Raw genomic sequence first — 14,984 nt, 5'->3', positions numbered from 1 at the left:
TCATAAGACTATCACAGCATAATCAGCTCTTATTTTTTAATGTTTTCATAAAAACAGAAAGCCTAAAGATAATTTTCTTGTATTTACCTTGTACTGATATGTACACTACACCATCACAAAATTCTGATTTTAGGACAACTTTAAAAAACAAATATATAGGATAGCAGAAATCATGGGTACCATTGACAGTTAAGAAGAAGACTATTAACTTTTTAGGATTTAACTTCTGAAGATTTTCTGCTCACAACAAGAAAAATAAGGATTTTCCTTTATCAAATGAGGGAAAGCGGAGAAATATGCAGAAATATTATCTTCATCATTTTCAGAGCTAATGTGGCAAAATTAATTGTGATTTTCTACCTCCTATTGCCAATCTCAACTAGGGGAAATACCCAATCTCTTATCTATATATATATTAGCATTATAATATGCATTGCCTATAACTTTACACATAATAACTACTGACTTTGCAAAAGTTAATTATTCCTTATGCCCCACCTTTCAAGGTAGATCAGACTTAGATCCATTTTATAGATATGCAAAAGGAAATTAGATGGAAAGAAGAGCAATTATTTGTGACACAATTTTGCAATAAAGAAATCTGAGCATTATTGATACTCATTCTCAGTTCTATACTTTTAAAATACTAATTGTGTTTATATAAAATGTGCAAAATAAAATGAGAGTACAAATGTCAGATAATTGAAACTGACAGTTATGCTTCCAAAAACATTTTGTAAAGTATTTTTTAGAAAACCAAAGTGACACTTCCCTTAGAATTCCTAAGCAGAAATTTTTTTTTCCTTCATTTTGAGTTATTGTGACTCAGTGAATTTCCAAGTCCTGAGACCATAGTGAAATTTGTTCAAATTATGAAATTTCAATGTATTTAACATTTATTACACTAGTATACATGCTAATATACCATAAAGCCTTACAGATTCACAAAAAAATACAATTCTAATGCTTTACGTATCAAAAGAGCTAACCTTATTCATCTGTAAATAAAAGCAATATTTATGCCCTTTCCTTATTCAAGACTGCTCATACATATACAAATCAGTTTAAAACTGTGGTTCTCAAGCTTCGTATGTTCAGAACCACTTGGAGAGTTTATTAAAACACAGTTTGCTGTGCCCTAGCCATATAACTGCTCATTCATTGGGACTGGGAGGGTCCTGGGACTTTGTATATCTAACATATTTCCAGATACTGCTTGCTCTGAAAATCCCCTTTGAGAACTACTATGCTGAGATTAGTGGTTTTCAGCTGGCGATGGTTTTCCCCCAAGGGACGTTTGGAAATATCCGGAAACATTTTTCTTTATCACAACTGTGGGTGTGGTGGTGACATCTAAGGGGAAGTGGCCAATGATGCTGCTAAACATCCTACAATGACAAAACAGCCCCAAGCAAAAAAAGAATTATGCATTTTATAACGTCAGTAGTGCCAAAGTTGAGAAATCCTGCCTTAGATTGTTACATTGCATTTACAAATGGTTTAGAAACTTTAGTGGCATTTAAAACAAAGATGTACTTTTGCTGACATTAATGTCCACTCTGTGTTTGTTACAACTCTCTCTCAGGTGTCCTTTATTCTATAACCATGCTGAAAGAGCCGTCCTAGCCTGGGATGTGTTGATTTTATGACCAAAGGAAAAGAGAGGTGAGAGATCCAAGCAATGGCTCTCAAGTTGCTGCTCAGGAATAGCCCATGTCATTTTTCCACTTGTACTTCATTTGTCAAATTAAATCACATGGTTCTTCCTGATTCAATGAGACAGGAAATTTAATCCTTCTGGAGGTGTAAACCCTGGAAAGGATGGGCTCAGTCCAATGGAGCCAGCAAGGAGGGGATTGTAGAGAGGGCTTATCCAAAGGGGGTTTCTGTCTGTTTCTTTGTTTAAAGACATTGTTATTAACTTGTGGTTATAGTAGGTTTGTCCCAGAACTACATCAGTCCACATTTACCCTGAGCAACAGTGGGGAACCCACTTATTCCTTCTCTGGAGACAGCCATCCTGCTTGCCTTGGGTGTACATTCATATATGGATGTTTTAATATTTGTTTGTATTCACACATATAAATGTATGTTATACAAGGAGGAGGAGGAAGTCACAGTGCAAAGGAGACAAATACGCCCAGTCAGTAGGAAAAATGTGAATCATTCTAATTACGCCAAGACCTAAAATAAGTTATAGCCATTATCATGTGCTAGAAAGGAGTGCTTTTCAGCTCTTTAGTAAACATAGTTATAATGTGGCTATTTAAGTAAAATACCTAAACTGATTTGAATTATCTGAGCTTGATCTTCTTGATCTTTATAAACACACACACACACACAAAAGCAATTTCAGTGATCATTTACAGAGACTGCAAATGTCAGATATTTCCCATTTTTAATGCAAAGTCTGGTAGTCAGTAAAAGCACGTGTAACCATTCGCTTATCCTTCTGTTTAACCTACATTCTTCTATTTCTAAAATGGTTTCCTGAATTCATCCAATAATTTTAATATTACTTTTTTACAAATGACATGCCAGCTTTATTGATATTGAGCCAGTCCAGCATCTATGAACATTTTTCAGTTGAATATAAATTCCAGATAAAGGTTAAGAAGTGAATTAAACAAATGTTATACATGTTGGTGGATAGTCTTATGCAAAAAAAGGGCAAATGTGAATCTACAGAAAAAAAAATTGAAAAACTTTCTTGAGTACCAGTGGGATGAAAATTTGAGCTAGCTTTACATTTGGCACAATCTCTTGGCAGATGATGAAAGGGATGGCCTCTGAAGACAAATTCTTTCTGTCAATGAATGTGAGAATAAAACGCAAGCCAAAGCAGTAAAATCTGCACCATTAATTCAGGCAGCATTGTAATACTGAGGTCATGATTTGAATCTTAGAGGAAAGGCAGGAAGCAATAAGCTACTTCTTCAATGGCACAAATTATATAATACATTTCGCCTGACTATAGTAATTATTGGAGCTACTATCATCAGATTGGGTAAATATAACTAGGTTTCCTCACAAAGAATATCATAAGCAAAAGCAAATTTAAGTGATGTACTTAAAAATTTTGCAGAGATACACTGAAGTCTTATGAAGAATATTCAAATTCAAAAAGTCATTTATCCAGTATTCTACTTATTGAGTGTCACGCATTTCTGATGCTTATCTTCAAACCATAATTTATTACCTTTTTAAACTTTCATTGCCATTTAATGATGAAGACAATGTTTTTGTAATGTCAGTTGAGTTACTGCATTGGTGAAAATTTTTTTTTTTTTGAGACGGAGTCTCGCTGTGCTCCCAGGCTGGAGTGCAGTGGCGTGATCTCGGCTCACTGCAAGCTCCGCCTCCCGGGTTCACGCCATTCTCCTGGCTCAGCCTCCCAAGTAGCTGAGACTACAGGCGCCCGCCGCCACGCCCGGCTAGTTTTTTGTATTTTTAGTAGAGACGGGGTTTCACCATGTTAGCCAGGATAGTCTCGATCTCCTGACCTCGTGATCCACCCGCCTCGGCCTCCCAAAGTGCTGGGATTACAGGCTTGAGCCACCGCGCCCGGCCTGCATTGGTGAAAATTTAAACAGCTAAGCTCTCCAACTAACTTAGCAAATCCCTCTAACACATCTGCATTGCAGTGTGAACCATTCAAGTTTGCTCCTTAATAGTATGGCAAATCTTTACATGTCATACATCTTATGGGTCATGCAATAGGGATGATTTTCACATTTGTGTAAGCACAAAAAGATTTTTTTTCTGGGTTACGTAACTCAAAAGCAGAGGAGAAATAGTTTCAGACGTGGATTTTTCAGGGGCTCAGTCATTTCTAACAATGACTTTGAATTTGGTCTCTCCTGATTTAGGTTCTGTTTCCTCTATGTTTGATCATTTGAGGGTGGAGATCACTGTAAGCAGGTCTAAGCTTTTCTTTTATTAGTTTTAGGTGTAGTGGAAAAAGAGACCACCTCTTTTATAACAACCTCAGGAAAAGTCCTGAGATTGAGTCTTATTTGTTCTGATCAAACTGGATTGGGTCACACATCCAGTCCTCAAACAGTCACTGCAGTCAATGAATAGATTGTTCTCATTGGCTCCACTTACTTCAATTTCAGTTAGATCACAAGAGCAGAGAATGATCCCCAAAGAAAATCAAGACGCTGTTATCAGAAGATGGGGCAACGGATACCGGACACACAAAACTACACCAGGACTTCCTGGTAGGCTTAATATAGAGCCAACAGAGCTGAAACTATAGAACTCCTAACTCACCTAAGCCTCTTTCTAGACTCTGTACATTTTATTTTCTGTATTATTTTCAGGCCTCTGAACATTATACAGACTTCATAAATTTATAAAGCCTGCATCTTACCCTGCCAAGACTAACTTCATCAGAATTTTATATCACGAAGGCCACTTCACTTGGGGAGCAGAATTACTCCTCACTGAGGCCCCTACAGCAACCACGAGCAATAAAAGTTCAACAATAACAATAGTGTTGAAGCTTAGGGTTACAGAAAATCAGAGAACTACAGAACCTCGGTGAGTTTAGGAGAAATGCCCAATTTTACAAAAAGAAACTAATAAAAAGAACAAGTTAAGAAGAATTTCTTTCAAATTATTTTCATGAAGTTGTTTCTTTCTGGAACGTTATTCCACAATTTCATTATTCATTAGAATTCAACAATATACATGTCTGATCTTCTTTTAAGCTCTGCATGACTCTTTACAGCTAAGATAGTTGTTTCCATGTGCCTATTTATTCATTTACTTGTGGTGTTAAATTTTATCTATTTGTTTCTTACTTTTTCAAAGAAGAGCTCACTTCTTAGTTACATTTGTTTTCCCAGATTTTGAGATGCCTGGCATGTGTAACATACCAGGTGATAATTACTGAAAAGACTGATGGAAGAATAATACCATATCTCACAACAATCTTCTGAGTTTATTAAGCATCATCATAGTCATCACACAGAAAAGGGAACCAAGGAGCAATTTGCAGGGCAGAGGCCAAATAATTGCTAAATAATTGCAGTACAGAGGCCAAAATTTATTTTTTCCAATTCCTAGAACATTTCTTTTTCCACATTTCAAACAATCTTGGAAGTGTATTCTGCGGGCCAGTCTGAGCTAGACCCTGGCAATAAATTCAGGTGCTTATGTGCTTTGTGGTTTTACTAGCATCCAGAACTCAGAAAGAGGAGACTATATAACTCCTCTATAGTTCTATAGAACTATGAGAAAGGGATGGAGATTCTGAGAAAGAGAGTTGTCATTAATATAGAAAACATCTCATGAGCTTTAGAATTCTGACAGGTTCATTCTTTTATAGGGTTATTCTATTACAGGTTTAATACCCCTTATCAGAAATGTTTGGAACAAGAAGTGTTTTGCATGTTGAATTTTTTCAGATTTTGGAATATTTGCCTATACATAATGAGATATCTTGGAGATGGGACCCAAGTCACATATGTTTCATATACATCTTACACACATAGCCTGAAGGTAAATCAATACATTTTTAAAAAAATTTTTGCACGAAACAAAATTCGTGTGCATTGAACCATCAGAAATCAAAGGTGTCTCTATCTCAGTCACCTAAGTGGACAATCTGTGGTTTGTGGCATCACCATCATTCCTGACTGAATTTATATGCTACTAATAAGCAATCATTTTATTGCAATTATTTATACGTAAGTAATTACCAGTAAAAAATATGACATAGCATGAATGCAGTGAAAACATAATGTGTTCAAAGTCACTAAGAAGCACAGTAGCATTGCCAGAATACCTGTATCAGCTATGAAACAACAGCAACCACAAACAACCACAGGCTTTCCATCTCTACATTCAATGCTGTGTTTGGATTAAAAGGTTACTGTACACTGTATTTTTTTTAGGTGAGAAGAAACATCAGAAGCAGTTGAGGGACCGGGAAGTGGGCCCCCTAGGGGTGAGGCAGCATTCTGCTGGGTAGCTTTTTAAAATGTTTCCCCCAGAGTCATCTGCCTCATTAACAACAGTTTTTGTCTTAGAAAGCTCTCTGATTTTTATCAACTGGCATAATTTATTGTTCTGTAATGAATGTACACTGCTCTAGTTCTTCACTAAGATCATCATGCATTTCCATCATGTTGTCTCTGGCACTTTTTCTTCAGTGTTAACATTGTTATCTTCATCATTACTATTATAACAGTCACCTGAATTCAGTACCATTGTGGCTATGTCATCAATGTTCAGTGAATGAACAACTGGAGCCTCATTGTCAATGTTAAAAATTTCTTTGATATCCACTTTTTCCAGCCTACTAATAGACTCTGAAAGTATTTTTTTTTTTTTTTTGGAATAGGTAGGGTCAGACATCATTGTTTTTCTCATTTGACATATGGAATCCTTCAAAGTCACCACCTGGTTCATCATCATCATTGAACAAAGATGCAGACTAGAGGTTGTGCCAGGCAGGTACAACATGTCTTTAGTCACTGAATTCCAAGGATTGACAACAGCATATATGACATCCTTCATGCTAAACTCCTTTTGAAAATCACCCACACATATACCTCTGTTCACTACTGCTGGCATGCTATTTAAGGAAGTGTTTTTATATTTATTCTTTATCGATTGAAGGATAACCTGGTCACTTGGCTAAATTAACAAGTCACATTTTGGGGAAAGTACATGGCATAAGCATTGTTTTTGATAATAATTTCAGCTAGACAATGAGTAGAATAAATATAATCAAATAAATTCTTGCAGTCATTCAGTCCAGCTTCCTGAAAGTGAGCAAGAATTGCTGTCACAAAATGTTTATAAAACCAATCAGAAAATATGTCGCTGGTGATCCAAGCCTTTTTGTTAGCATAATAATAAACTGGTAAGAAATTGACTCCCTGAAAACAGCAAGGACGCAAGCTTTTGGTTATCACAACAAGTTTTCACGTATGGGTTCCCGCTGTATAAGTACATCCAATCTCAGTTATTCTGTCCTTGGCATCCTTACTTCCTGTAGGGGCTGTCTCGTCTTCTGTGTCAGTATCTTTCTGAGGCATCAAAACGTGTGTTGTTTCGGCATCAAAGATTTGTTCCAGAGTCAGATTTCCATCAGCAATGATCTTGGCCAACTAGTCAATGTATGTCTTCACTATTTATTACCACAAATCTTTAAAAATTTAATGCCATATCTTTTCTTAAATTTCTACAACAAGCCTATTGAATATTTAGTTCCCTTCGATTGCCAGTTCACTGTGAAAGATCTTTGCTTATTTAACCTTCAGCATACCATTAAGTGGCATGTGTACACTGTCACACTGATGGATCCACTCTTTCAATACACAATTGAGATCTTCATTTTTGGCTTTATGCAGTATTTTTCTATTTTTCATTAACTTCTGTTCATCACTTTCAATGGAAACCTTTAACAATTTATCCTTTGGTGTCTTCAGGTCACATATGGTGGTCATTCCAACACCATACTCTTCTGTAAGATGTTTCCCACTTACACCACAGTCTAGTTTCTCCAACAGCTTGACTTTCTGTGCTATAAACAAACATAAACGCTTCCTTTTTTTCTTATCACTGTTACCCATAGGGGTATCTTCAGGCCTTTTTAACATTTTCAACAATATCTTTATGCCACAGAATGAAAAATAAGCAAACAAACAAAAACAAAAGAAAAACCACAGTGTAATGTGTATAGGTCTTGGCCCAATGTGGGACACTGTGGGGAACCTGCCATTGGCATGTCCAATCTGCACACATGCCATTGTATTATCCTTTGTGGGTATGCTTGCATGCGGGAATCTAAGTGTTTATGGAAAAGATACATAGCGGCTAAAGGGGACTGAGAGACTATTTTTTCCCCTGAGAATGCTGAATACACTGTGGTGTGCACCTGCATTTTGACTGCAATTTGTCACAGGAGATCAGGTTTGGAATTTTCCACTCGTGGCATTATGTCAGCACACAAAAATTTATGAATTTGGGATCTTTTGAATTTCGTATTTTTAAATTATGGATATTCAACCTGTGTTACAAATTTATCCTTCTTTTCCCCCTGCCCCTACTTTTTTTTTTTTTTTTTTTTGAGACAAGGTATTGCTCTGTCACCCAGGCTTGAGTGCAGTGGCATGATCGTGGCTCCTGCAGCGTGGAACTCCTGAGCTTAAGCAAACTTCTCTCCTCAGCCTCCTGAGTAGATTGAACTAGACACATGCTATACACCACTATGCCTGGATAATTTGATTTTTTTTTTTTAATAGAGGCAGGGTCTCACTATGTTGTCCAGGCTGGTCTTGAACTCCTGGCTTCAAGCAGTCATCCTGCCTTGGTCTCCTAAAATGCTACTATTCCAGGTATGAGATACCATCCCTGGCCTTCTTCCATTTTATAATGTGCTGTTTTAAAATCCCAGATCAACAGGGAGAGCTTCTGAACTGTAACATTACTTCTGTAGAATGACTAAACATTTTCTTTCTTATATTCTTTGATTATTCAGTGATGGCATAATCAAAAGTAAATTTTTATTTTCCATTTATATCAACTCCTTCTGTATAGTATAATTGATCATAAGTTCACTGTGATTATTTCCTGAATGCCTTCCAAAGCCAAAGAGATAATTCCTATCTTTTCTGTTTATTGTTTTCATCTGAAAATTATTATATTCCTTTTTTAGTGTAGTTCTCATTTTAATGCTATATCCATTATATTAATTTCATTTTACATGCATTTATTCAGTGCTACCTATGTACTAACCATCCACTGGTGATGCCACTTAATAGACAAAAGTGGAAAAAAGGAGAATTGGCAAATTCTGGATATATTTTAAAAATGCAATTATTCTAAGCTATCTTAGTACCTTATTTCTTATAGTTAGTTAGATATTGTGTCATCTAAATTTTTTCAGTTTCTGGATTTCTGAGAAAAGTAACAAGAGTTCAAATACTGAGAAATAGCCCAAAAAGTTGATTTATAAACACCGTTTGTCTCTGAGTACAAATAGAAAACAATACTTCTGGAGCCAACAAGATATTATAATGAATAGACTATCAGGGCATCAGGTGTGAGGCATTAAAAAGGAGTCATGAATAAGTCTAAGGTTTCAGGCTTGGGCAACTGGAAGGATGAAATTCTTATTAATGAAAATGGAGAAGACTTGGGTAAAGAGTTTTTGAGGGGTACAATTTTATAGGTTAATATCAGAGGTTCAGTTTGGGATAAACTATGTTTGAAGTGTCTATGAGATATTCAAGTGGAAAGATTGTGTTGGCAGTTGGATATTTGAGTCCAGAGTTCAGGGGAGAGAACTAGAGCAGACAGAGACATTTGTAAGCCACCAGAATATAGATGAAACTTAAAGCCATGAGATAATATTGATATTAAATCACCAAGGGAGCATTTATAGGTAGAGAAACCTAAAAGCAGAGACCTGGACCATTTAAACCAAAAGAAATCATCAAGAAAAAAGTGTAACTAGAAAAGGAGACCAAGAAGGAACAGTAAGGTTTGAGGAAAACTAAGGGGATCTATGACTCTGAAAATCAAGTATCTTAGTCCATTTGTGATGCTATAAAGGATTATCTGAGGGTGAGTAATTTATGAAAAAAAGAGGTTTATTTGGCTCACTGGTCTTTAGGCTGTACAAGAAGCTGCTCCCAGCAACTGCTTCTGATGAGGACTTCAGACTGCTTCCACTCACAGTGAAAGGCAAAGGGGAGCTGTTGTGCAGAGATCATATAGTGAGAGCATAAACAAGAGAAAGTGGAAGTGCCAGGTGACTTTCAACAATCAGTTCATGTGGGACCTAGCAGTGAAAATGCACCCACTCCCTGGAGAATGGCACCAAGCCATTCATGAGGGGTCTGCTCCTGGGATCCAAACACTTCCCATGAGGCCCCACCTCCAACACTGGGGATCAAACTTCTTTTTTCTTTCTTTTTTTTCTTTTGAGATAGAGTCTAGCTCTGTCGCCCAGACTGGAATGCAGTGGTGTGATCTCCACTGCAACCTCCTCCTCCCAGGTTTAAGCGATTCTCCTGCCTCAGCCTTCCGAGTAGCTGGGACTACAGGTGTCCACCACCACACCCGGCTAATTTTTGTAATTTTAGTAAAGACGAGGTTTCACCGTGTTGGCCAGGCTGGTTTTGAACTCCTGACCTCGTGATCTGCCCCACTTGGCCTCCCAAAGTGCTGGGATTACAAGCACAAGCCACTGCGCCTGGCCAGGGGGATCAAATTTCAGCATGAGACTTGGTGAGGCCAAACAAACTGTATCTAAACTATAGCACCAAGGAAGAAACCTTCTTAGAAGAGGACAAATAGCTGCTGCGAGGTGAAATAAGATGAGGCCTGAGACTTGATCCTTGGATTGACCATGTTGACATTAGTGGTGACTTCTATAAGAGCAGTTCCAGTGGAGAAATGGGGTTAAAAGCCTAAGAGACTGTGATTGAACCCTACTCTTTTTACAGTATGCCATAAGACAAGGAGATAAATGACAACAGTACTTGAGGACAAATTTGGGGTCAAGGGAAGTTATTTTTTAAAATTAAGGTTGGAGAAATGATAGTATGCCATGGCCTAAAATAAGTGACTTGGTTGGGAGGGAGCTATTAAAGAGAAGAGAGAGTAATCCAAGTAAAAGCAGAGTAAATAGGTATTAAGTGGATATAAATGTTATACTTGGGTAGATGTGATGACAGGGGTTCGTGAACTTTTCTTTGTGCTTCACTTTTGTAAGTGAAGCTACACATCAAGGTCATCAGTTAAGAGAAAGAATAGAACTGGTAATGTCAGACATTTGAGAAAAAAAAGGTATAAAAAATATAGACTGACTGCCAGGAGCATTACATATTCACTTGAGGTTGGAGGTCCTGAACGTAAAGTGAGTTGCATTGACATGCGATGTGTTTTCTCCTGGTTCATTTATTGTTGGTATAGAATAGATGGAGATTTAAATGTAACCAGGTCATTTCATCAAATGAGAGAGAGGCAATGGAGTTAGGGTATATAAAAATAAAAATACATTGACTTATTACAGGAAATTAGCTGACTAACGAGAGAAGAAAAAATATGCAGAGGTTGGTGAGGAACAGTAAAAAGTGGTAGGATCAATGAATTGGAAACCCTAGTGGATTCATTGCTGGAGTCAGGGAACAAAAGGAAGAATACTGAAATGATAGGAGTGTGCAATCAGTGACAGCGCAGTGCATGACAGTGAGGTCACATAAAGTAGTAGTTTCTGATGATGCCTAGATCTAGGGTATGATGATGAGACTAAGTAGCTCAGGAGGGACTGCAAGACAAAAATCATGGGTGGAGAGGCCAAGGTGTTAGAAAGAACACCTATGTAGATACTAAAATCATTAAAAATTAGGGCAGAAATGGTAAGAGATAGTTATTCACAAACCAAAATCTTAAAATGATGAAGATACGTAATCTAATTTCTCTGTGACAATCATCTCTGTGACTGGCCTGCTCATATTTCCTCATCTACCTTTCTTTAATTATAGTACTCAATTTATAACTTACTAACTGCAAAAAATATCACAATTCTTCTAGGAAATCTCAAGTTAGTATCGAGAAACATTTTCACTATCCCACTATAGGCTGCATTTAAAGAGATGATAGTAAGATTGACACAAGTAGGTAAGTCTCACTGCACCATTTTTCTGTTTTCTTTCTTTTATTGAATTCATATCAAAATCCTAGACTGAAAACTATGATTTTATGTAAATAATTGATTGTTGCTGCAAAATGATATTATGCTTTCTGATAAACCCATTAAATTATTATATTAATTGCTAGTTTATATTCACTTTCAGGTATTCTATTAAAAATCCGAATGTTAAAAGGAAATATCAACTGGAAAAATGAAAAAGTGATCAAATGGTAGACAATAAGAAAGTGGAGAAAACATCAAATACAGACTATTTATTCAATCAGATATACTGTGATATATTAGTTTCTGAAAACAGTGTTCCTTTGTGAAATTCACATAAAATTGCAATTCAAACTCTACTAAATTCATCTCCCCTACAGATTTTAGCTCTAGTGCTTAGCATGCATGTTGAAGACATTTATGTATAAAGATATATATGAAGCATCTTCATGTCATGCTAATTTTATAAAACATCTGGTCATAATAAACGCATAGCATCATTTTGACCATGGTACTACACAGAGTTAATGGAAAGTCAACACATCCCCCGTGTGTTTGAAAAATCTACAATTACTATCCCTATATTTATGTCTTGGCATTACCATTTCTACCCCTACCTAGTACTGGGCCTTTATTGTAATCTCCGTATAAAACCTCTGATACCTAATGTTATCAACTAATGCTGATTCCAAAATGTACCCTTGGGATGTTGTTCTGTAATTGTTGTCAATATCCACTGCAGGATGCTGTAGTCATGTCTAATGCTTGCCAAATGCTTTTCAGGTCTGCCAAAGTGAGGAAGTTTCTTAACCCCCAAATTTGTGATAGAGTCATTTTCATGAGCTTCATAGCGATACTTATACTTTGGGTCTTTAGAGTACACAGTAATTTTTTAAAATTAAATAATTTATTTAGTTTTCTTCATTTGAACTTAGCTGTGAATACACAAGGCTTGGGCCAGAGACTTCCTGGAACAACAGACATAATCCTACTTTCATGCATTATTATACTTAGGAACAGATAAAGTACTCTTTCATCTCTTGCCCTTCAGGGGCAATATATTTTGCTAGGAGGTTTCTTGGTTCCTTACGAATATAGATCTATATGTAATGAAATTAAACCAAATGTCTTCCATATATGCTTAGGCTTACCTGGACCCTAGAGAAAACATTGCGCTCAAGCTCAGCATCCCATTTTATACACAACAAAAACCTGATAACTGTGTCTGGGGTATGTATTATTTTTTTCTTACATCATCCATATATAATAAAATATTTTCCTATTCAGAGTTTTTTTTAAATGGTCATTTGAAATCACCCTGTAGAAATGTTTTAAATAGTATAGAATTGATGACAGAGCAGGCTGCATTAGCCATGGAGAATCTACATGGCCAATCATTAGTTTATTTTCAATCTCCAAATATATTATACAGGTTTTCTCTGATTTTATTCAATTTGACTGAGGGCAAAATGACTTAAAGTCTTCACTTCTGAAAGGACTACCATTCCTTTTTTAGTAACAAAGAGATCATCCTAAGCAGAATAGCCAAATAGCTAATGATCTTTGAAGCATGAGATATATACAATCCATTTTTGCATAAAAAACAGTATACCACAAATATGATTTAATAAAAAGTGTTATGGGGAGAATACAGAAATTCCTAGGTTTGACCTATGCATTGATGAGGTCACTTACCAGATATCTCCTCCAGGCACTGCTTAGCAGTCTTACTATATGATAAGTCCATCTTTGTAGGACTGGTACAGGAGTCAGCTGATGGTAAAGAGGTACCTTCATTTTCTGAATGTGCCCTGAAATTATCCAGGAAAATAGAAAGAAATAGCAATTATAATCACCAGTCACTCATCAAAGTGGAAGTTCTACAGTACAAGAAATATTAATTACAAATTTTCCATCAAGATAAGTATTTCTTTATGACTAGAATGTTCCAGAGTTGTCTATGTATAGGAGAATTTTGTTATTTTTCATATGCAACCTAAGTGGGAGTGGACTTGTATAAATTTCAAAGCTTATAACTATTAATAGTTGATTATAATTCGGGGGCAAAATATTTAAAAAGATCCAACATCTTTTGCTATTTTAGAGGAAATACGGCCAAAGTATTTTTTTTTTTTTTTGCGAGAATACTGAAAGTACTGAAATCACACCTAAAATTATTTTTTTAAACAAAAATTCTATAAAAATATTTTAAAATATGTGTAAAAATAAAAAAATAATTTTGTTCTATGCTACATACATCATTATGATGACTTAATTACCAAAGATTTCAGAGCAATTAAAGTCAACCAGAAACAAATTATCATTCTTACAATTACCTTCATATCATCTGTTTCACATTTGTCTATGTATGTACATGGGTATGTATTTGTGCGTGTGATTAGCTTGTAAAGAGTATGTCTAATTAAATGAAAAGCACGCAACAAAGGTCCTGAATACTTTCGATATTCTAATCACACTTCATGCAATTTTTCTTTCCTTTATGCACAGGCAAATGTTTTAAGATATGCTTTCTATTTAATGCAGCTTCATATTCGATGCATATTTGACACAAACTAACACACTTTAAATGTTCAGAGCATGAACTACTAAGACACAGAAGGAGGCAAGCTAATATAGGATTGCATACTGGACTGTGTTCTTTTGAGACATCTCATTTGCCTTACACCTACCCTTTTATTTCTGGTAGTAGGTGTGGGCCATGACAAGTGATCTTTCAATATTTACTACTTTAAGAATATTTACAAATAATGTTCATGTGTGAATGAAGAATGTATTACATTTTTGAATCAATATTTAATTAATATTTTGCTTTTAATCTAAATTTGAGTTTCAAGAGAAAAAGTATAATCATTGATATTAGAGAAAGTCAAAATTTAACTGACAGGCCAAGAAACTGAAAAGTTCACTTAGGTTTTAAGAAACTATGGAAAACTACATGTTGTCTGTATTGATGTATGTGTTATATATGTGAATTAGCATATGAAAAAAAGAACTATGCAAGAAAGAAACTTTCCAATACAAAGTTGGTTGTGCTTTGGCCTCCAATAATTTCTGACAGACCATTCCTATTTTATTCTAGCTTAAAACTGAATATAAAGAGCATAAACAAATTAAGAAAGAAAATACACTATTTAAGTGATAGGATATATACCATTAAGGCCAGAAAGAAACCTCAAAGTAGCTAAATTTAAAAGATATTTTAGTCTTCCACTCATTTGATATCTTGGTAGCATTTAGAACAGCAGCTCATTCCTTCCTTTATCTAACTGTCCTACCTTGGCTTTTATGGCAAAAATTCTCTAGT

At 35.8% G+C, this 14,984-nt stretch overlaps 1 protein-coding gene across 2 annotated transcripts in view; it reads right to left on the bottom strand.

Annotated features, from left to right (window-relative positions):
• NAV3 (neuron navigator 3) overlaps window positions 1-14,984 on the bottom strand; it is a 377,767-nt gene that overhangs the window by 176,627 nt on the left and 186,156 nt on the right. For both annotated transcript variants that reach the window (XM_025403242.1, XM_025403243.1), the window contains exon 9: window positions 13,355-13,470. In XM_025403242.1, coding sequence (XP_025259027.1) covers window positions 13,355-13,470 — 116 coding nt within the window. The remainder of the gene's footprint in view (window positions 1-13,354; window positions 13,471-14,984) is intronic.

Source organism: Theropithecus gelada, chromosome 11, assembly GCF_003255815.1.
Source record: "Theropithecus gelada isolate Dixy chromosome 11, Tgel_1.0, whole genome shotgun sequence".
Lineage (NCBI taxonomy): Eukaryota > Metazoa > Chordata > Mammalia > Primates > Cercopithecidae > Theropithecus > Theropithecus gelada.
The sequence above is the reverse complement of the archived record's forward strand: the minus strand, read 5'-3'. Positions and strand labels throughout refer to the sequence as shown.